This window comes from Amblyraja radiata, chromosome 33, assembly GCF_010909765.2.
Source record: "Amblyraja radiata isolate CabotCenter1 chromosome 33, sAmbRad1.1.pri, whole genome shotgun sequence".
NCBI lineage: Eukaryota > Metazoa > Chordata > Chondrichthyes > Rajiformes > Rajidae > Amblyraja > Amblyraja radiata.
In genome coordinates this window covers 12,194,429-12,217,669 of record NC_045988.1, presented here as the reverse complement: position 1 = coordinate 12,217,669, position 23,241 = coordinate 12,194,429, and the positions used below count along the sequence as shown (strand labels likewise).

General features: G+C 45.6%; 1 protein-coding gene across 2 annotated transcripts in view; it reads right to left on the bottom strand.

Moving 5' to 3' along the window:
- The window catches only part of oaf (out at first homolog), a 34,297-nt gene extending 22,606 nt beyond the window's left edge, over window positions 1–11,691 (bottom strand). The window contains exons 1-2 of one of the 2 annotated variants that reach the window (XM_033049961.1): window positions 11,379–11,690; window positions 11,135–11,342 (exon numbers count right to left, since the gene is read on the bottom strand). In XM_033049961.1, coding sequence (XP_032905852.1) covers window positions 11,135–11,342; window positions 11,379–11,389 — 219 coding nt within the window. In that variant the 5' untranslated portion in view covers window positions 11,390–11,690. Of the gene's footprint in view, window positions 1–11,134 lie in introns of both variants that reach the window. The other variant, XM_033049960.1, reaches the window with a different exon arrangement.
- Between the last annotated feature and the right edge of the window lie 11,550 nt (window positions 11,692–23,241).

The window sequence follows — 23,241 nt, the reverse complement described above, 5'->3', positions numbered from 1 at the left end:
GACCTTGAAACCGAGACAGCATTTCTTTGTCAACATCAACTATCCATCTTTTCCAGAGATGCTGCCTGACCAGCCAAGTTACTCCAGCATTTTGTGTCATTTTATATGATATTGGGGAGTCCTGATAACACTCGGGTCCAAATAGGAGACACTTCTGTTGTTGGAGTCACGACCTCAGTCAAAGAATAAGGATCGTATTTGAAGCAGCTCATCCATCCCATCCCCACGTCTTCAATACAGCGCAGAACATAGAACAGCACAGGGCAAGGACAGATTCCTCGGCCAACAAACTGTGCCGAACATGATGCCAAGATAAACTAATCGCCTCTACCTGCATATCATACACATCCCTCCATTCCGTGCCCATCTAGAGGTCTCCCAACCGCCACCATATTATCAAAGTCAAAGTCAATTTTATTCGTCACATGCACCTGAAGGTGCAGTGAAATGAATTTGCCAGCAGCGATACACATAAAAAGAACACACAATACCCAATAAGATTTAACACAAACATCCACCACACCATTCTTCACTGTGGCGGAAGGCAACAAAGTTCAGCCAGTCCTCCTCTTTTGTTCACCTGTGGTCGGGGCCATAAACCCTCTGTAGTCGCCGCTACGGACGGCCCGATGTACAGGCCCTCTCGTTGGGATGATCAAAACTCCGACGTTGGGACGGTCAAACACACTCTGTGGTTTGGAGGTCCCGAATTGGCACTTTCTTACTGGAGACCATGGCTTCAGGATGGATAAGGCATTATCTGCCTCAACCACCACACCTGGCAGCGTGTTCCAGGCATCACCACCCTCTGTGTAAAAAAACTTGCCCCACGCATCTCCTTTAAACTTTTCCCTCCCACCTTAAAGCTATGCTCCCTAGTCTTTGACATTTCAACCCTTGAAAAACAATTTTGACAAATCATTCGTCTGTAACGGTCACAATTGTTCATCTTGTTCCTCTTTCTGCCGGTGCCGGCTGATCTGGTGAATATTTTTAGAATTTCCGTTTATTTCAGATTTCCAAAAGCTGCTATGTGCAGCATCTCACGGTTGCAGCACTGTTCAGTTCTGTTCCGGTCAGAGATACAGCATGGAAACAGGCCCTTCAGCCCACCAAGTCCGTGCCAACCAACGATCACCCGTTCACACTAGTTCCATGTCCTACACACTAGCGGCAATTTACAGGGGACCAATTAACCAGCAAACTTGCACATGTTTGAAATGTAGGAGGAACCCAGAGCACCCAGAGAAAACCCACACAGTCACAGGGAGAAGGTACAAACAGCACCTGAGGTCAGGGTCGAACCAGAGACTCCAGCATTGTGAGAGCAGCTCTACCGCTGTGCCACTGTGCTGCTCCATCGGACCATTCTCCTCTGTTCACTTTGCTCATTCAGCAGCCTCCATTTACACTGCTCCCGTTACAATTACTAAGCTTTCATCAACCTCTCCTAGAGGGTAACGATGGCAATGGCGTCAAGTAGATAATCATGGTCTCCAACTATCGGAGAAACTCCCTGTGTGAGGAACTCCATTCCTCCCCCTCTCTGCTACTTAAAGCACGTTCTGCTACTTTCTTAGCGTCCCACTTTGAAGAAGAGACCATCAACGTGAAATGTTAACTCTGTTTCTATCGTCTCAGGTACTGCCCAGACCTGCTGATAATTCCCAGCAAGTCCTTTGTTTGTTTCAGCTTTCCAGCAGCTGCAGCATTTTGCTTTGAGATGCACTGATGCCTCAAGTGTCAACAATCAAGGAGCGCCAACATCAACCCTCGACGTGCCAGCACTTGCAGCAAGAGGGTCTAATAAGATCTAATCTAAACTAAAATTATTGAAAGAGAGAGCGCAGCCAATATATTTTGAATTGCAAGACATCCTTGCCAAGCACACATAAGGAATGCAGGGCGCAAGGAGGACACTGGAGAGTACTTTGTGCTCATGTTTGACAGTGAATCAGTGAACCATCTGCACCTGAATGTAGAAGAGAGAGGACACAGTTGACAACGTACCAAAAATAATGTGTAGGAAGGAACTGCAAATGTTTGTTTAAAGCGAAGATAGACAAAAAAAGCTGGAGTAACTCAGCGGGTCAGGCAGCATCTCTGGAGAAAAGGAATAGGTGACGTTTCGGGTCGAGACCCTTCATCACACTGTGAAGAAGGGTCTTGTCCCAAAACGTCACCTATTCCTTTTCTTCCGAGTCTGAAGAAGGGTCTCGACTCGAAACGTCACCGATTTCTTTTCTCCAGAGATTGTGCCAAATATAATGTCAGCTCTGGGGGGTCCACGTCCCAGGGATGGGAATTTCGAGATTCTAGTCATTCCATCTCACTGAGTAAACACTACCTTCTCAGAGGTTGGTGGAAAGAGTTAATCATAATCTAACTGCTGCTAGAATCCAAAGTCATCTTTCTTTTTTTTGTCAAGTCCTGAAGGATGGGCTTCGAAGACAATGGGAATGAATATTCTTAATCACATTTCCTGCAGGAGTGGAACAAGTTTTGGCAGAACGAAGATACGCCTACGCAGAGGCACAGAACATTTCATGGGAATCAGCCCGAGCTGTGGTGTAACCAGTGGCAACTTCAATACCCACCTGCCAAGAGGTGAACCACACACAACAAGATGAAAACCTCAGGCTTCATCTACCGTCAATGCCGGACAAACTCAAAGCACTAGAGGTCGTCTGAGATTTATTGCTTCCGAAAGAATTCATGTAAATAACTGAACTTCATACCAAACAAAAGCTGCCCTGCTGCTCTCCCTAGTCCAGGGTCAACAACACAATTAACCACTGACATGCCATCCGGAACACTCGGCGACTATTCTTGTTGCAAGCATGCCTCCATCGTCAGCTAAGAAACAGTTAAAAAAACCCACCATGGCATTAATGGCGTGCATTCTCAGCCCCCTCACATTCCATCTTGCAACAGTGAGGGGTTCAAAGATCTTAATCTGATTGAAATCAACAGTGCCATTCATGGGAAAGTTTATCCCCTGAAACATTCATCTCTCTGTCCTTGATGCCAAGCAAATGCAATATTTTCTACTTCTGATTTCCAACATCTGCAGTATTTTGCATAAACAAGTATACAGTTCAGATTGACCCATTACAGGAAGGATGTGGCGGCTTTGGAGAGGTTACAGGAGAGATTTATGAGAATGCTTCGTGGATTAGAGGATATTCGCTGGAAGGAGACATTGGACAATTTATATTGTTTTTTCTTGGAATACCAGAGGCTGAGAGGAGACATAGAAACTTAGAAATTTAGAAACATAAAAAATAGGTGCAGGAGTAGGCCATTCAGCCCTTTGAGCCAGCACTGCCATTCAATATGATCATGGTGTGTATATATATATATGATTATTCATGTGTGTATATATTTATTTAATGGTATATGGACACACTGATCTGTTCTGTATTCATGCCTACCATATTCTGTTGTGCTGAAGCAAAGCAAGAATTTAATTGTCCTATCTGGGACATATGACAATAAACTCTCTTGAATCTTGGCTGATCATCCAAAATCAGTACCCCATTCCTGCTTTCTCCCCGTATCCCTTGATCCCATTAGCCCTAAGAGTTATACCTAACGAAAACTAGAGAAAGCTGATAGAATCACATAAATTGAATTGAATTGAATTGAATTGAATTGAATTGAATCCTTTATTTGTCATTCAGACCTTTCGGTCTGAACGAAATGTCGTTGCCTGCAGCCATACATGTAATAATAAACAACACACAATAAACACAAATTAACATCCACCACAGTGAGTTCACCAAGCACCTCCTCACTGTGATGGAGGCAAAAGTCTTAGAGTTACTGTCTCTTCCCTCCTCTTCTCCCTCTGCGCTGAGGCGATACCCCACCGGGCGATGGCAAGTCAGTCCCGCGGTTCAAGCTCCGCGGCCCGGGGGTGGTCGAAGCTGCCGCCCTCCAGTCCAGCGGACGCAGTTGTTGCCACGGGAGCTCCGGAAAACAGGCACCAGCCTGTGCCCTGCGAGCTCCCGACTATGTCGTCCACTGGCCCGCGGCCAAGCCCCGGATTCAGGTCGCTGCCACCAGAACGCCGCCTCAGCCACCGGAGCACCGTCTCCGCCCCGCACCGGGCCGCCCACACTGATGCCGCCATTAAAATAATGAGTGGCATCAGAATCTTTTTCACCAGAGTGGAACTATCAAAGACTAGAGGGCGGAGCTTTCAGGTGAAAGAGGCAGTTTAATGGAGAGGTGCGTGGAAATGTTTACGTAAGGGGTGGTGGGTGCCTGGAATGTGCTGCCAGGTGTGAAGGTGGAGACAGATATGATGGTGTTTAAAAGGCTTTTAGATAGGGCCAGGGATATGCAGGGAATGGGAGGATCTGGATCACGTGTGGGCAGATAAAATAGGTCTTGACATCATGAGATTAATTTATCTTGGTATTATTTTCGGCATGGGCATCATAGGCTGAATGGCCTGTTTCTGTGCTGTACTGTTCTATGTCCTCATAGGTTCTAGGAGCAGAATTAGGCCATTCGGCCCATCAAGTCTATGCCATTCAATCATGGCTGATCTATCCCTCCCTCTCAACCCCTTTCTCCTGCCTTCTCCTCATAACCACTGACGCCCTTATTAATCAAGTATCTGTCTATCTCTGCCTTAAAAAATATCCACCCACATGGCTTCCACAGCCATCTGTGGCAATGAATTCCACAGATTCACCACCCTCTGACTAAAGAAATCCCCCCTCATCTCCTTTCTATCAGTGAGAAGACCAGGAGACCACCTCCATTCAACAGTTGCCTGCATCTCCTTACGGATACGGTCGCAATGGGCAAACCTAGTCAGTGCCCAGAGAAACAGGATACACTGCCCATTGTTTAACAACACATGATCAGTTGACTTCCTGATCCATCAGCCAACAGTTTGTATTGTCAATGAATTTCTGCAGTTACCAGAACATGCTTTATGCAGTCGCAACTCAATTTGATTTCAGACGTACATTGGTGGAATGTGGAGCCGTTTGGGATAAATGTTGCATGCAGATGCTCCTGATGGACAAGGTCTGACTTCATCTCAAGCAATTTATCCATTACTAGTCAGAGAAATACCTTTTTCAGATCTACTCCTGCATCCCACAAATGACACACATACACAGGGTAGGGAGACAACCTCGCTAAAAACATAGTCCTCCTAATGCTGATCAGTTCAACTCATTGAGCAAACATATCTAACGCTGCTAATACAAAGCAATCCCTTCTCGTTGTCTATTTCCCACCAGCTGAGCACTATCACTGGTGCTGGGTGTGGCGGTGTGATTAGTAAGGCAGCAGCAGGAAACCTGGAAGGAATAAACCACAAGGAATAAGAACAACCACGTGAGTAAGTGTGGGACTTTCAGTGTAGACTCTTCCCGCAGTCTGGTTTCAGGCACAGTGTCCATGTCTCCATTACCAAATCATAAGGTCTGAAGAAGGGTCTCGACCCACAACATCACCTATTCCTTTTCTCCAGAGATGCTGCCTGATCCGCTGAGGTTACTCCAATATTTTGTGTCTCTCTCGCTTTTCCATTATTGAACATGTGCTCTGGAGAAACCTTTCAAACCACCGGGAGGTGACTCAGGTTTCTCTCACTGATCTTCTCCAGAGCGTCTCTAGACTTCCGCCAAACCTATGACTAACACTGCACAGTGCCCAAGCAGCAGCCAGACACCCGACAAATCTTCACTGATGGAGATAAAAACACCAAAGTCAAGGATAGGGGCTTCAAAGTTAGAAGTACGTGTAGCTGCAACAATTCAGCTTCTTGCAAAATCTACATTTTTGGACCCAAACTACAGCTATCCTTGCCACGAGATTCCTGAGGCAATTATAACTCCAATTTATGAAGCAACTAAAAGGTCAGACAGTTCTGTGTCATTGCACTGAAGAGCTCATCTTCAGAACATTGCCCGCATTCACGCTGACTGAGGGTCTACACGCTTCAAGTAAATTAGATAATTGGGCAGCTCAGTAACAAAGGATTCAGCAGGAAAAACACACACGTACATAGGATTAAGAGCAGGAGCTCATTTTACACCTCAAGGCAGCCTTAACACTCAATAACATCATGGCTGTTCCGTTTTTATCTCAACCCGGCATCTCCTCTACTCCTGGTTACTTTTTATGCTCTCGCCTATCAGGAATTTATCTTTGTGCTGGAAGGAACTCAGCGGGACCGGCAGCATCTCTGGAGAGAAGCTATGGGTGACGTTTTGGTTCGAGACCCTTCTTCTGAATTTATCTTCGTTTAGATAGAAAAAGTATTCCAAGTCTGCTTCCACTCTTCTCTGAGAAGACTATGCCAAAGACTCACCAACCTCTTGATGTCAAACATTCATTGCAGGTCTGTCTCACAAGGATGTCCCACAAAAGTAAACATCTTCTTCATAACCTCCCCCACCCCATCCCCCACCAAGACCCTCAAACTCCAGCTGATACCTCTCACCTATATTCACCATGGAGGAGCACAGGGAGGATAGCGAGTTCTGGGAGGAGTATTTGGATAATCTTGACCTTAAAGAGAAAGTGATAGATATCATGGAACACATAAGGATTGATGAAATCCCAGGCTGGATAAGATTTATCCCAGGTTGCGATGGGAAGCAAGAGAGGAGATAGCTGGTGGCCTGACTGGGAAATTTGTATCTTTGTTAGCCACAAGTGACAGAAGATTGTAAGACAATTATTTACAGAGGGCAGCAGGGATGTATGTGCCAGTGGGTCTACAACACTAGGTGTAGAAAAGCTATCGGAGGAAATCATAAATATATCGTAGTTATATATATATTGGGAAGGGCAGGGGGTGATCAGGGATAGTCACCATGGCTTTGTGGTGGGAGAATTCCTGCCTCACTAACAATGACTGAGATATCTTATTGAGGAAATAACTAAGATGCTTGATGAAGGCAGGGAGATCGTCATGGTACGAACTAAAATAAGGCAGAAGATAAGGACCATCAAAGCAGGCTGGTCAAGATGGTTAAGGCATACAAGGATCAAAAGCCAAGCTGGCTAATTGCATAAACAATTGGCTTGGCAATGAAAACTTGTGGGTTGTTTTGGAAGGATACGTTTCTGATGGGAAATCTATGACCAATGGTCTACTGAAGGGTTGGGTGCTTGGACACTTTCTGTTTGCGACTTGGACCTGAACGTAGGGTGGAGCAAGTTTGTACATGGCACAAATGTTGGTGGTGTTGTAGATAGCAAGAAAGGTTAGATAAGACTACAGTAGTATATATATATATAGGATGAAAAGTCAGGTGAAACTTTGGCAAAGGGAATTTGACCCAAACAAATGCAAGGTGGTGTATTTTAGGAAGCCATATGGGTTTAGGATGTTTTCTGTAAATGGTAGGACTTTAAGGAATATTGATAAACAGACTTTAGGGCTCATATCCAAAGTGCCCTGAAAAAGCAGAACATGTAGATGGACTAGTGAAGGCGGCACATGACATGCTCGCATTGGTAGATCATGACAGAGAATATAAAGGCTGGGCCATAATGTTGCATCTTTACAAAACACTGGTTAGATCACACTTTGTGGCGTTCTAGTTCCAACACTGACAGATGGTTATGTTGGATATAGTTGTGCTGGAGAGAGCAGAAATTCGCCAGAATGTTGCCAGGATTGGAAGATGGAAGTCAGGTGAAGGGGTTGGATAAGCTTGGCTTACTAACCCCAGAGTGAATAAGGCCGAGGTTTACCTGATAGAGGCACATCATTTTTTAGAAGGTATATAAATGCTGGACAGTCAGTATCTTTTTTCCCCATAGCAAGGGAATGAAAAACAAGGGGGCATATATTTTTGAGAGGAAGGAGTTTTAAAGGGGATTTGTGGGGACTATATTTTTTGAACACAGTGTAATTGATATCTGAAATTTGCTGCCAGAGTCAGGGGTGGAGTCAGATAGTCATTATGTTTAAGAGACATTTAAACAGGCACTTAAATAGGTAAGGGATAGAAATACATAGATCTAATGCAAGGATTAGTATGGGTGGGTAACAAGGTTTTGTAGTGGGCCAACTAAAATGCTGCAGTAGACAATGTGGAGACCAGCTAGCCTGGCAGCAGGCCAAGTGTGACCAACAGCTAGAGAGCAGTCCTGAGCTACTATCTGCCTCAAAGGTAGACACAATATGCTGGAGTAACTCAGCAGGACGGGCAGCATCTCCCAGAAGAAGGAATGGGTGACGTTTCGGATCAAATGGGTGACTCTGTCTTTCAGTCTGAAGAAGAGTCTCAGCCCAAAATGTCACCCATTCCTTCTCTCCAGAGATGTTGCCTGTCCCGCTGAGCTACTCCAGCATTTTTGGTGTAAACCAGCATCTGCAGTTCCTTCCTATGCATACTATCTACCTCAATGGAGACCCTCGGACTATCTTTGATCAGACTTTACTGGCTTTAGCTTGTACTAAATGTTATGCACAATATTCTCTTTGTCATGTATCTGTACACTGTGGATAGCTCGATTGTAATCATGTATTGTCTTTCAGATGACGGGTTTGCACACAACAAAATGCTTTTTCTCTGTACCTCGGCACACGTGACAATAAACTAAACTCAAACTCTTTCATAGAAACATAGAAAATAGGTGCAGGAGGAGGCCATTCGGCCCTTCGAGCCTGCACCGCCATTCAATACGATCATGGCTGATCATCCAACTCAGTATCCTGTACCTGCCTTCTCTCCATACCCCCTGATCCCTTTAGCCACAAGGGCCACATCTAACTCCCTCTTAAATATAGCCAATGAACTGGCCTCAACTACCTTCTGTGGCAGAGAGTTCCAGAAATTTACCACTCTCTGTGTGAATTTTTTTTTCTCATCTCGGTCCTAAAGGATTTCCCCTTTATCCTTAAACTGTGACCACTTGTCCTGGACTTCCCCAACATCGGGAACAATCTTCCTGCATCTAGCCTGTCCAACCCCTTAAGAATTTTGTACGTTTCCATAAGATCCCCCATCAATCTTCTAAATTCTAGCGAGTACAAGCCGAGTCTATCCAGTCTTTCTTCTAATGAAAGTCCTGACATCCCAGGAATCAGTCTGGTGAACCTTCTCTGTACTCCCTCTATGGCAAGAATGTCTTTCCTCAGATTTGGAGACTAAAACTGTACGCAATACTCCAGGTGCACATGGGAGTAGGTGATGGGCTTTGTTGGGTACAGCACTTGCATCGTGTTGCCTGGAGCTTTGTGAGCACCTCTGGTCTCCTTGTTTAAAAACATCCTTGTTTAAACATTGAGAGCTGCTCTGAGAAGGATTACTAGACAGCCACCCAGAAAACGTGATGGGCCAACTACAACTATGACTGTGATATAAGTCTCTCTGTCTAACCTGTTCTTATAAAACAACCCACCTTTTCCAGGTATCCGTTGATTAATCCTTCTCAGAACAGCTCTCAGCGTTGGAACACACCTCTCTCAATGAGGAGACTAGACGAGCTCACAGTGCTCCAGGTTGCAAGCTCTGTTCCCATTGAACACATCACCTGTCCCCCTGGGCCTCTGGAAAGAATCCCACTTGGTTCTGATGACTGCCTGATCGCTACACTGTTGTTTACTGCTTTCATTTCCTGGGAAGCCTTTGCTCCAACCGCACTGTCACCCGAGAACATGCAAATAACTGCACCGACCAACGCTTAGAAGCTGACTTGTTAATTCCTGCTCTCATTAAAGGTCCTATTGCCCAATTGAATAGGTGTCTCTCACAACAGGACCTGCAAATCCAGACTTGCAGGAAACTGAGTGAAGGTAAAAGTGGTACCGTGAGAATCTTAATGCGAGAAAAGCGGAAATGCAAAAGAGAGTAGGAAGTGAGTGTTCCCCCTCACTTCTCAAACTCTGGGATCACTAACACCAACGTCTTGAATAAGCCACCGTTTACTCAGTTTCAACACTTGAAGGCGAATAATGGCCCTTCAGGTCCCACCATCTCCCGCTGCCTCCCCTCCCCCCTCCCTTACCCCCCTCTCCCACTCCCCTCTCCCTCCTGCCCCCATTTCTCAAATCCCCCGCTGCCGCCTAACCCCCCCCCCCCTCCTCTCAACAGCCTCCCCTCCCTTACCCCCTCCTCCTGCCCCATTTCTCAACACCCCCTGCCGCCCAACCACCCCTCTCAACCCCCCCCCCCGCCCAACCACCCCTCTCAATAGATCTCTCTTCTCCTCTCCCCTCTCTCTGGGGCAAGTCCATGCTGAAGTAGACTTGTCACCACATGTCCATGCCTGGCCGCTGGATCTCATCACTCCACAGTGAGACGACAGTCATTCATTACCAACCAAAAGTTAATTACTTCCTCATCAGAGGACGATTGCTTAATCCTGTTCAGAGAAAAACACTTCTCCAGCACTTCTGTCTACCCCAGAAAAACAAAGTGCTGGAGGAACTCAGCGGTTCGGGCAACATCTGTGGATGGGTTTGGACAGATGACGTCTCGGGTCGGGACCTTTCTTCAGATGAGATGCTGGCTGGCCCCGCTGAGTTTCTCCAGAACTTTTTTTGTTTTCTTTGCTCAAGTTCCCAGCATCTACAGTTCGACGTGTATCCACCTTAATCCCGACCTCACTCCCCCAGGGTAACACCGCCCTCTCATTCCATCCCCTCAGATGGGGATTGTCCACCACAAATCCCTCTCCTGCTCCAAATTCACTGCAGGATCACACACCACCCCCACCATTCCTCCACAACACTTTGCGTCTCCAGGGTCTAGTTGACCCCATCCTCTTCCCTCTCTGGTATCCAGTTACCTCCTAACATCATACCCACACAAAAATGCTGGGGAAACTCAGCGGGTGCAGCAGCATCTATGGAGCGAAGGAAATAGGCAACGTTTCGGGCCGAAACGTTGCCTATTTCCTTCGTTCCATAGATGCTGCTGCACCCGCTGAGTTCCTCCAGCATTTTTGTGTACCTTCGATTTTCCAGCATCTGCAGTTCCCTCTTAAACACCTCCTAACACCCTATTGCAGAGAGGCCAGTTGTCAGAGTCACACAACATGATAACAGACCCTTCGGCCCGACACGTCCATGCTGCCCCATTCTGGCTAGTCCCATCTACAAATGCCAACTTCCCTCCCACCCCCCACTCGCTGGTCCCCGCACCTTTCTCAGGTCGGCGATGAAGGTGATGAGGCTGCCGTCGCTTTTCTTGAACTCGATGCTGATGGAGTCGGTGTCCGTGTCGGCTTCCAGCGTCTCCTCGCCGATCTGTCCGTCGGGCAGCCGGACGCGGACCCTGAGCCCGGCCACCAGCGCCCCGGCGGGCGGAGCTCCGGCCAGCCACACTGCGGCCAGTAGCAGTAGCAGCAGCGGCCGGCGGCGGACACACACCCAGCCCGGCCGCAGCTCGGCGGGCATCGCGGCTCTCCCTCCCGCTTCAGCAACTCTGTCCCACTGTCCCGCCGCAAGCCCTGGCGGAGCCCGGAGTCATTCCTCCTCCCACCTCCCCTCCCCTCGCCCGCAGACCAGCCGCTGTCCCCGGCTCCGCTCTCAAACTGTCCCACTCCCAGCCCAGACTTCTCCCAACTTCTCCTCCCGGCATGTCCCGTCACTTCCTGCAGCTCCGCCCGCCCGTGTCAGGAGCACAGAGGGGTTGACATGCACAGAGCGAGAGAGAGGGAGAGGGAGAGGAGAGCATGCAGAGAGAGGGGAGCATGCAGAGAGAGAGGGGAGCCTTCAGAGAGAGGGGAGCCATCGCCCAGCGCAGAGCAGGCATCCAGCTCCCTGCAGCAGCAGCAGCAGTAGCCAACCCCATCATCACCCCCCACCCACCGCACGATGTCAGAGGAAACTCCAGATCCTTTAGCTGGGAAACTCCAGCTGGTCCGCCAGCAACTACGGTTAACGTTTCCAGTCTGTCACCCCTCTCAGAAGAGAGAGAGAGTCAGACTTAGATTTAGCTTTTATGTCTAAAGGAATTAAGGGATATGGGGGAAAAGCAGGAACGGGGTACTGATTTTAGATGATCAGCCATGATCATATTGAATGGCGGTGCTGGCTCAAAGGGCCGAATGGCCCGCTCCTGCACCTACTTTTCTATGTTTCTAAGAGAGTCAAGTCAAGAGTATTTAATTGTCGTATGCACCGAAATGTAACAAAGATCTTCCAACTTGCTCCCCGCCGCCCACCCTCCATCAGTCTGAAGAAGGGGTTTGGCCAGAAACGTTGCCTATTTCCTTCGCTCCATAGATGCTGCTGCACCCGCTGAGTTTCTCCAGCATTTTTGCCTATCTTCTAACTTGCAGCAGCAATAACAAGTCTGTAAACACAGTACCTTGTAGGTAACATAATAAACGAAAACAAGTTCAATAAGTTAAAAAAAAAAAACACAATATTAGTTCAATATGTTTTAAAATACAATATTAGTGCAAAACAAAAGGCACACGTCCCTCGTGCAACCAAGACAGTTAGTTAATGGTTTAGTTGGTGCTTGTAGTGCTCAAGAGCATGATAATTGTTGGGAGGAAACTGTTCCTGAACCAGGAGACCTCGGTTTGCAGACCTTCTTTCCGATGGCGGGAGTGAAATGAGAGCGTGGCTAGTGTTGTGAGTGTCTTTGATTATTCTGACTGCATTTTTGAGACACCAACTCCTATAGATCCCTTCGATGGTGGGGAGGCATGTAAGGGGCAGCATCCTCAACAGAAGGGCATCAGACTCAATGAAGAGGAAGCATCCCTCACGCACTCAACCCCAATACATGGACCCCCCCCCCCCCCCCCCAACACACTGGCAATAATCCCTATCGAAAAAAACATTAAAACAATGGTGCCAACCACAATATAATGTCATAGACCCAGTGCAGGGGTATCTGCATTCAACATAGAGGTTATGCTTCCAAACCAAGAGCACCAGTTGAAAGTAAGAACATACTAAGGAATCAATCACAATGTAGTCTCAGGCAAAGGCATCAACTAGTCCTATTAGTTCCACTCTCGTGGGATGGGAGATTGCAACCTTCACGTGGTCTGCCCTGTTTCGATGAATGCAATCAACCTGGTGTGCACAATCAAATAAGATCAAATAGAACAAGTTGTCCTACACCTTTAGGCTGTGCACGCCATACGCAAGAAGAAGAAGAAGTTCCACTCTCATCATCCTACTAGTTCCACTGTTCACATCCCTATATTCTTTGTTGTCACAACTTCCCCAGCCAACAATGGGCCATTATGGATCCACCCTTCCTTGGTCATCTGTTGCCGGCCCTGCCTTGTTCTGGGCTTTTCTTACCTTCAGTTCCCTCCCCTTTACATTCAGTCTGAAGAAGGGTCCCGATCCAAAAGGTCACCCCATCCTTTTTCTCCGGAGATGCTGCCTGAAATTTAGCAATGCAGCATCTAGCATTGGCTCAATGACGCTGATACACATTCATATTATTTTTCTACACAGATCCTGGGGTTGGCTCACTGGCAAAATGGACACTTGTTTCCAATCTTTCATTGGGCACCAACAAACTCCGCACAGGCCACCTGCACTAATGAGTCTTAATGGATTGGTAACATTCCCATCTCAGATAGTCCCATAGATAGATACAAAAAGCTGGAGTAACTCAGCGGGACAGGCAGCATCTCTGGAAAGAAGCAATGGGTGACGTTTCAGGTCGAGACCCTTCTTCAGACTTCTCAGATAGTCCCATTTCTGAGACCAGGGTAAACACTAATAACAGATGATCAAGCTAAAGCAGAACCCTTCGCTAACTCCATCCCCATCCAGGCCATGAACCCTAAAACTAACACCTGCCCACCAGGGATCCCCAGATAAAACAAACTGAGGCGGCAAACAAAAACAATCTTCAATACAGAATATTTGTTTTAAGGATAGAAATTAGATCCAATACAGGTCACAATGGAGGAAGCAGTGAGGACATCCCATCACCAGACAAGAAGAATAGAACCAACATAGCATTTAGACAGGACTTTCAATCTAGATAACCAATGGGTTACAAATAAATATTGGATTAATCAACAGGATGCAAAGTGCTGGAGTATCTCAGCCGGTCAGGCAGCATCTCTGGGCAACATAATTGGGTGATGTTTCAGGTCCATCTACAAACCTGTACTTCTTTGAAGTGTGGGAGGAAACTGAAGATCTCGGAGAAAACCCACTCGGTCATGGGGAAAACGTACAAACTCTGTACAGACATTACCCATAGTCAGGATCGAACCCGTGTCTCCGGCGCTGAAAGAGCTGCAACTCCACCGCTGCGCCACCGTGCCAGGGTGTGAAAGGGAGAACGGGAAAGTGGACAATTTAGGATTCTGGCAATGAGGTTTAAATAGAGGGTAGGATTTTAAAGGCTGAGGAATGAGAAGTGAGGAATTTCAGCTGCATAGTTAGACTGGTATATTGGGATTGCTCTCCTTGGACCAAAGAGTATTCAAATCCTTGGTGGGGCCAGGAGATGAGAAATGCTTGAACAAAGAGTTTACCCACAGATGTCATGGAAATGGAAACAGCTGTGATGAAGGAAATCTAAAATCAAGCGCTCAGCTTAAAATAAAAATGCTTCCAAGCATAACATATTATGATATATGTAGGTTTGGAGGTTAACCTTATAAAGTTGGGGAAGGACAGTAAATAGTTTGGGGTGAGTGTCAAGAGTGTTTTATTGTCATATGTCCCAGACAGAACAATGAAATTCTTACCTGCAGCAGCACAACATAGAAACATAGAAAATAGGTGCAGGAGTAGGCCATTCGGCCCTTCGAGCCTGCACCGCCATTCAATATGATCATGGCTGATCATCCAACTCAGTATCCTGTACCTGCCTTCTCTCCATACCCCCTGATCCCTTTAGCCACAAGGGCCACATCTAACTCCCTCTTAAATATAGCCAATGAACTGGCCTCAACTGCCTTCTGCGGGAGAGAATTCCACAGATTCACCACTCTCTGTGTGAAAAAAGTTTTCCTCATCTCGGTCCTAAAAGATTTCCCCTTTATCCTTAAACTGTGACCCCTTGCTCTGGACTTCCCCAACATCGGGGACAATGTTGAGGTACAACAGAATATGTAAACACAGTCCTCTGTAAACAATATAATAAATGAGAAAAAAAGTTATATATATATATATATATGTGCTGTATATATGCTGACTATACTCTATGTATATATACACACACATACACACACATAAAAGCAAACCAACAAACAATAATAGTGCTAAAAAGCAAAAACCAATGCCCCAAAGTGTATGTAGTTCAGAGCATATTTGGAGGTTGTAGTGTTTAATAAACTGATGGCTGTAGGGAAGTGGCTGTTCCTGAAACTAGACGTTACAGCTTTCGGGCTCCTATTTCTTCTTCCCGATGGCAGGAGTGAAATGACTAGGCTGGCAGGAGGGGAATCCGTGGCGGGGGATGGGGAGTACAGTGTGCTGGAGGGGCAATATAGGTAATACAGCCAGTTTGCTGAAACAATTAAAACTTTGTTTAAAACATCTGCTTCCTGTTAGGTTTTTGGAAGAAACATATATTTTCCTGAACACCATTCACTACATCTCTCTTAGGTCAACAACTGCACTCGTGAAACTGGATTATGCTGCCTACATTCTCTGTTCCCAGCTAAAGGATCTGCCATATGACTGTCCTATGAATCCACAATCCTCACAAACCATCTGCTGCCTTGTGTATCTCCAGTTGAAACTAATAACCTGTAGCCAAATCCACACTGGGTCTAATCCTAATAAACTATTACTTTTACATCCCAAATATATTTTCTTTGGAAGAACTGTTCTGCTCTATCATGGTAACATGAAGCCAAGTATATAATCTCAGTACATACGTGGCATTTCCACTTTGTATATAAATACTTAACATCGTGTCACCCATCTGAGACTAACTGCTACATTTTGCTGAATACCCCTTGTACCAATCCACATTACTTTATACATCTATATTTAAATGGATATTAGATTATATTGCATTCAAAGATTGACACTGAATTCAATTTAACTCTTTAGACTTTAGAGATAGTGTGAAAACAGGCTCTTTCGCCCACCGAGTCTGCTCTGACCAGCGATCACCAACCTACTCACACCAGGGACAATTTTACAACTTACCAAAGCCGATTAACCTACAAACCTGTACCTCTTTGGAATGTGGGAGGAAACTGGAGCAGCCGGAGAAAACTCATGGAAAATGTAGGGAGGGCGTACAAACTCTGTACAGATGGCACCCATAGTCAGGATTGAATCCGGGTCTCTGGCGCCAGAAGGCAGCAACTCCACAGCTGTGCCACTGTGCTGCCCTAATCCCTATCTATCCTGTGACAAGCTCTAAGTCTGGTAGATTTTCCAACAGTTTTCCCATTCCAATTACTCTCCCCTGTTTCCACTGATTTCTCTCTTGTGACTGAGTTTAAATACAACTTCATTTTTTGAGGTCAGAGTAGAAATCTGACTGAAATCAAATTTCAAATAAGCAAAGGTTTTGTTGTGCTATTAAAGAGAAAATTTTAGAGGGCACAGTCTGAACGTTGTTCCAAATTTACTTTGGGCATCTCCCTAACATGTAGTTTCACCTTATTTTTAGTTCATTGAATCCTATTACTTACTGATAATGGCATGATGAGAGTGTCTGGGACATGGATGAACTGGGAGACCAAACAATCATTTTAACCATCGAGATTTTGGAACTGAGAATATAGTACAGAGAAACATCAGAAATGGAAAATAGGATGAAATAGTGTCAAATCTGTTATTATAGAATTAAAAACAAAAAATGGTTGGAAAGGATTTAGTCTGAATACTTTTATGGGTCACTCTTGTTACTTTCACATCTTATTGTCAATATTATTACCCTGAGTTACTCATGTTTAAATACTATTACTTTAGTTTAGTTTAGTTTAGTTTAAGTTAGTTTAGTTTAAACTAAACAAATTAGAGATACTGCATTGCAACAGGCCCTTCAGCCCATTGGGTGCTCAATAACCATCCACCACCCATACACTCGTTCTATATTATCTCACTTTCACATCCTACACACTAGGGGTAATTTACGGAAATTGCCAATGAACCTACAAACCTGCATGTCATTGGAATGTGGGAGGAAACCGGAGCACCCAGAGAAAGTCCATGCAGTCACAGGGAGAACGAACAAACCCCAAAAGGACATCACCCATAGTCAGGATCAAACCCGGTCTCTGGTGCTGTGAGGCAGCAGATGTACCACCGCGCCATTCTGCCAGCCCTGTTTATTGGCATCAAAACACAGTTACAATTGGTTCCATGCCTCTGAATGCTGTTACATTGCATTTAATGCCTCTCTGAAGGTTGCCACATTGCAATACACATGTCCAAATACTGCCACATTGATTTACACACGTGTCCAACTATTGTACATAGTGTTCCATCTTTGTGTGTCTTAGCATTATTATATTGAGGCACACTTCTGTTTAAATATTGTTGCATTAGGTTACACATCAACATGTCACATGCCTCTAAATATTATTTCATTGAGCTAAACACCGCTGCTTCAACATGGTCACAATGTATTATACACAACTAAACATTGCTACTTTCTGTTACACGCCTGTTTCTAATCATTGTTAAATTGTGTTACAATTCCGTTTCACTTTTGCTACATTGTACTATACATGTCTAAACATTGTTACAAAGTGTTATAATCTATTCCCTGAGTGCTGTTTAGTATCTGCATCTCCGATAACACATTATTGACCAAACTTAATGTGGGCCCAATCCACCAAGTTAAACAGGGTTAAATTGTCCCGCACATCTGAGTCAGAATGTTTTTACATTGCAACGTATCACATTGGTCTGAACATTGTGCCAAGTTTGGATTGGGTATCTCCCAATATGCCACGTTAATTAGACTTTAACCTTGCTCTTCCATTTATTTTGTATTACTGTTTCTCACTCATAACCCGATGGGTGTAAAAGAATTCTAAAAATTTGATGAACTCGGAGACTAATCTATCATTTTAGAGAATATGACAGAGGAACATAAGAAAATGAAGTTGGGTGAATTGGTGTCACAAATGGTACAGAATGAGAAACAAAGAATGGGAGAGAAAGACTTTGCCCGATAGGTCCCTGTGAATCCCTGTGGTTTTGGCGATCTCCAAGATCTTTCTTGAATATTGCCCTTTAATAATGAATAAAGTATTTGCTTTCTCCACTGCCACTGCCTATCTGAAATTTGACTTAATTCAGATTCCCACTCTGATAGTGATGCAGCATTTGCCATGGGAAATTTAGCTGTGATTTGTGACTTTAATATGGATACGTGAACACAAATGTAATTGTTGGTGTCTACAAAATGTCATTGTAGCAAAAGGACTTCCCAGAAAGAACATGTTTTCCTGGAGACAATTGTCAGGGTTGCAATGTACTTTCTGTGATTGGAATTTTTCACAATCTTGTTCACTGCTGTTGGCAGCAGCAGTCGCTGTGAATGCGCTGAAGCCAGGTACTGTAGTGCCTTCAACTGTTCTGGGCACAGAACACTCTCACTCCCCCCACAGAGTGTATTTGCATTCCGTGAGAGTGGGGGGTGGTTGGTGAAGAGGTAATTAGACTGCTCCAAGGCCAGTTGGTCAGGAATAACAACGGAAAGAGCCAGAATGTCTCAGTGTGATTGTAAGCTTTGGTGGAGATGTAAACAGAGTTAATGTTTCACGCTCTTCATCTTTCATCAGTTTGTAAAAACTTTACAAAGTCCTTCTGGTTAAAACTAGCAAATAGCAAAAAAAACTGCCCTGATTGGCTCTGTTGTTTTCTCACCTACAGCTCTTCACTTACCACCCCCCCTCCCCCCCCTTCCCCCCTCCTCCATGATCTACTTTCTGCCTGAAGAAGGGTCCTGACCCAAAATGTCACCCGTCCATTTTCTCCAGAGAGGCTAGCTGACATGCTGAATTTAGTTTAGTTTAGTTTAGAGTTACAGCCCTTTGGCACACTGAGTCTGCAATGACCAGCAATTACTGAACACTAGCACTATCTTACACACTAGGGACAATTTACAATTTTTTTTACCAAAGCCAATTAACCTACAAACCTGTACGTCTTTGGAGTGTGGGAGGAAATCAGAGATCCCGGAGAAAACCCACACGGTCATGGGGAGAACGTACAAACTCCATGCAGACAGCACCCATCGTTAGGATCGAACCTGGGTCTCTGATGCTGTAATGCAGCAACTCTACAGTTGCCATGCCACCGAGAGTTACTCCAGCACTTTGTGTCCATCTTTGGTATAACCCGGCATTTGCAAGGGTTTTGTGCCCAGCTGAATCACAGTTGTGACCCATTCCCACACTGCAACTACTGTTACAAGACCAAGGATCAGAAGACATCAACAAGAGGAAGGTGAAATAGACTTGACAGGTTCAAGAGTCGAGAGTGTTTAATTATCATATGCACCAGGAATGGCAATGTCTTTGTATGGGAAGGGGAGTAAAACACAGGGACAGAGAGAGCTTTAGAGAACTGGGCCAATACCCAAGGCTCTGCAATAGATGGTGAAGCAGAGATAGGGAGGCAAGATAGCACAAGATGAGGGCAGACAGAGTGACAGTGAGAAAGCAGCCTCGTAGGATTGAAGCCAAGGGTATTGTGCATGTTAATGATGAGAACACCATGAATCGCAGCTGGAGAGTCTTTGAGGTGAGGAGGCAGAGTGACTGAAGAAAGGATCACAATGTTCTTACACAATTGAGTATTGAGTATAGAGTTGGGGGCCATGTTGCAGTTGTATAAGACGTTGGTGAGGCCGCATTTAGAGTATTGTTAGGAAAGATGTCGTCAAGCTGGAAAGGGCACAGAGGAGATTTACGAAGATGTTGCCAGGGCTGGAGGGTTTGAGCTATAGGGAGATGAGTAGGCTGGGACTCTATTATTTGGAGTGCAAGAGGATGAAGGGTGATCTTATAGAGGCGTATAAAATCCTGAGGGGAATAGATCGGGTAGATGTACAGAGTCTCTTGCCCAGAGTAGGTGAATGGAGGACCAGAGGACATAGGTTTAAGTGAAGGGCAAAAGATTTAATAGGAATCTGAGGGGTGACCTTTTCACACAAAGGGTGGTGGGTCATAATGTGATAAGGTCATAAGTGATAGGAGTAGAATTAAGCTATTCGGTCCATCAAGTCTACTCCACCATTCAATCATGGCTGATCTATTTCTCCCTCCTAATCCCATTTCCTGCCTTCTCCCCATAACCTCTGACACCTGTACTAATCAAAAATCTATCTATCTCTGCCTTAAATATATCCACTGACTTGACCTCTACAGCCTTCTGTGGCAACGAATTCAACAGATTCACCACTCTCTGACTAAAGAAATGTTGCCTAATCTCCTTCCTAAAAGAATGTCCTTTAATTCTAAGGCTATGACTTCTAGTCCTCAACTCTCCCACTAGTGGAAACATCCTCTCCACATCCACTCTATCCAAGCCTTTCACTATACTGTATATTTCAATGAGGTCCCCCCTCATTCTTCTAAACTCCAGCGATTACTGGCCCAGTGCCGACTGGGTGTATGTCACAAGCTGGGACGATCCCAACGTTTAAGAAACAGTTCAACAGGTACATGGATAGGACAGGTTTGGAGGGATATGGATCAAACGCAGGCAGGTGGGACTGGTGTAGCTGAGACATGTTGGCCTGTGTGGGCAAGTTGGGTTGAAGGGTCTATTTCCACACTGTATCAGTCGATGACTCTAATTCCCCACTAAACAATTGAAGGTAATTACAAGGGAAACCACCTCAAAAGATTCTGCTCCTGAAATCTCCAAATCCTGTAGTAAAATAACAGAACACCCAGTCAGCATCCCTCTCTCCTTTGGAAAAGGTGAAGTTATGTTCTGATGTGTATTTGGCAATCGTCTTAAGATCCCATTGCAATTGAACTCTGTGAATGCAGATATACAAAGGCAGGGATTGTCATTGTCATAAATGCCACAGAAACAGTCCCCACAACCCAACTTATCCATGCCAAACAAGGTACCTTCCGGAGCCAGTCCCATTTGCTTACATTTGGCACAAATCCCTCTAAATCTGTCTAATTCATGGACCTGTCCAAATGATTTTCAAACAATGTGATTGTATCCGCCTTTATAACTTCCCCTGGCAACTCATTCCTTATACCCACCACACCCTGTGTGAAAATCCTGCCCTTCAGGTCCCTTTTAAATCTTTCTGCCTCACCTTAAACCTATGCCCTCGAGTTTTCCACTCCCTTGCCCTGGGAAAAAGAACCGTGCCCATCCACCGTATTATGCCCCTCGTGACTTTACAAACTAGTAGGTCAACCCTCAACCTCCATCATTCTAGGTAAAACATTCCCAGCCCATCCAGCCTCTCCTTATAACTCATGCCCTTCAGTTCCGGGATTTAATGGGAAGGTTTGGAATGAGGTTTGATGGAAACGTACCTCGGTGACTGCCAATCACCCCCCCACCCCCCGGACACTTATTATCACTTATTATTATTGATTCAAATCATTTGCTATGTCACTCTTCCAGGGAGATGCTAAATGCATTTCGTTGTCTCTGTACTGTACACTGACAATGACAATTAAAATTGAATCTGAATCTGAATCTGGAATCTGAAAAGTTAAGAGATGAGTTTCAGGTAGTCCTTGCTTTCCCCCTCCCCCTACCCCTCCCACTCCCCTACCCTCCCCCTCCTCTCCCCCTCCCCAGCTCTCCCACAGCCTACTGTCTCCACCTCTTCCTTTCTTTTTCCCGTCCCCCCCCCACCCCCCCCAACATCAGTCTGAAGCAAATCTGAAGAAGGGTCCCGACCCGAAACGTCGCCTATTCCTTCGCTCCATAGATGCTGCCTCACCCGCTGAGTTTCTCCAGCATTTTTGTCTACCTTAAGAGATGAGTGATGAGTTCAGGTGGGAACAAGATAAAGGTTCAAATTGATGGTAAAGGAACAAGAGGGATGGGGTCAGCTTGAAGATGAGGGATCTTGAGAGGATGGGGATCAGTGAAAGGATTAGGTGAGCACGCTGATGAGGTTCACTTTGAAATAAAGGAGACGAGATGGATGGGGTCTGCTTTGAGAGTGAGGAGATTCCAGAGAGGGAGTTCAGGTGAAGGGTTAAGGTCTGAGAGGGCAGGAATGCAATGGTATATCTTTGCAGTTATGATCCTACTTTTAATCTCCAGGGCTGGGATCTTTGAAATCTGTTTGTTGTTAGTCTTTGCTTCCTCCTCTCAGATGTCATTGATTTGAACTCCATGGAGACAGGAGGAGTCAGAGTGTCGGAATGGGAATGTTTCACCAGATGGTTTCAGTTAAGCTTCACAAGGGCTGTGAGAACCAGATGATGGAGCCTTTCAGCTGCCTGGTACCTGCAGTGCAACAGCCCAAGGCACAGGGGCTGGTGTGGAGGGCACTAATAACCTCAGTCTCACACATACCTCTCCCTCCTCGGGCGGAATTAAGCTCAACAGAGGTTTTAGTATAAACAGAACCAAGGGTGGCTCAAAAAATACATTTACCCATCACTGTTTACTGTACCACAGAAGTTTGGCTGGAGTTGCCAGACTTCAGTATCACCATGTACAGAGTCCTTGTAACAGTGTAAAGGGCCGGACATATGTTGAAGTAATCTTTGCAGTGCTGGGGGCTCACTTTCATCGTTCCCACAGAGAATTTAAGACTCTCAACCTTAATACCAGATTGATGTCATTGTGTGAAACAGCTGTTGAACATTGCCATCCCCCCACCCACCCCCTCACTCTCCCCACCCTTAACAAACCAGAGCCAGAGTGTAGTGGGAATTGTCTTCAGCAAGCTTGTGACTTTGGGCCTCTGGCCGGCACTGCAGCCTAGTCTGGGCCCGGTACACACACACACTGTAGGTCTGGGTCACACAAACTGTTGAAGATCAGGTGCATCATGCACTGCAAGAGCCAGGTTGCATGCATTTGTAGGAAGGAACTGCAGATGCTGGTTTAAACCAAAGATAGACACAAAAAACTGGAGTAATTCAGCGGGCCGGAGAGCATCTCTGGAGAAAAGGAATAGGTAACGTTCCGGGTTGGGACCCTTCTTCAGACGTCTCGACCCAGAACGTCACCTATTCATATTCTACAGAGATGCTCTCCGGCCCGCTGAGTTCCTCCAGCTTTTTGTGTCCTACCTTAAGTTACATGTATCATGTGTTTATCATTCAGCACTATTAAAGCTGCTGCACAAACATGAGGACACAAAGATACTTCCAGAAACAACATGTGCTTGT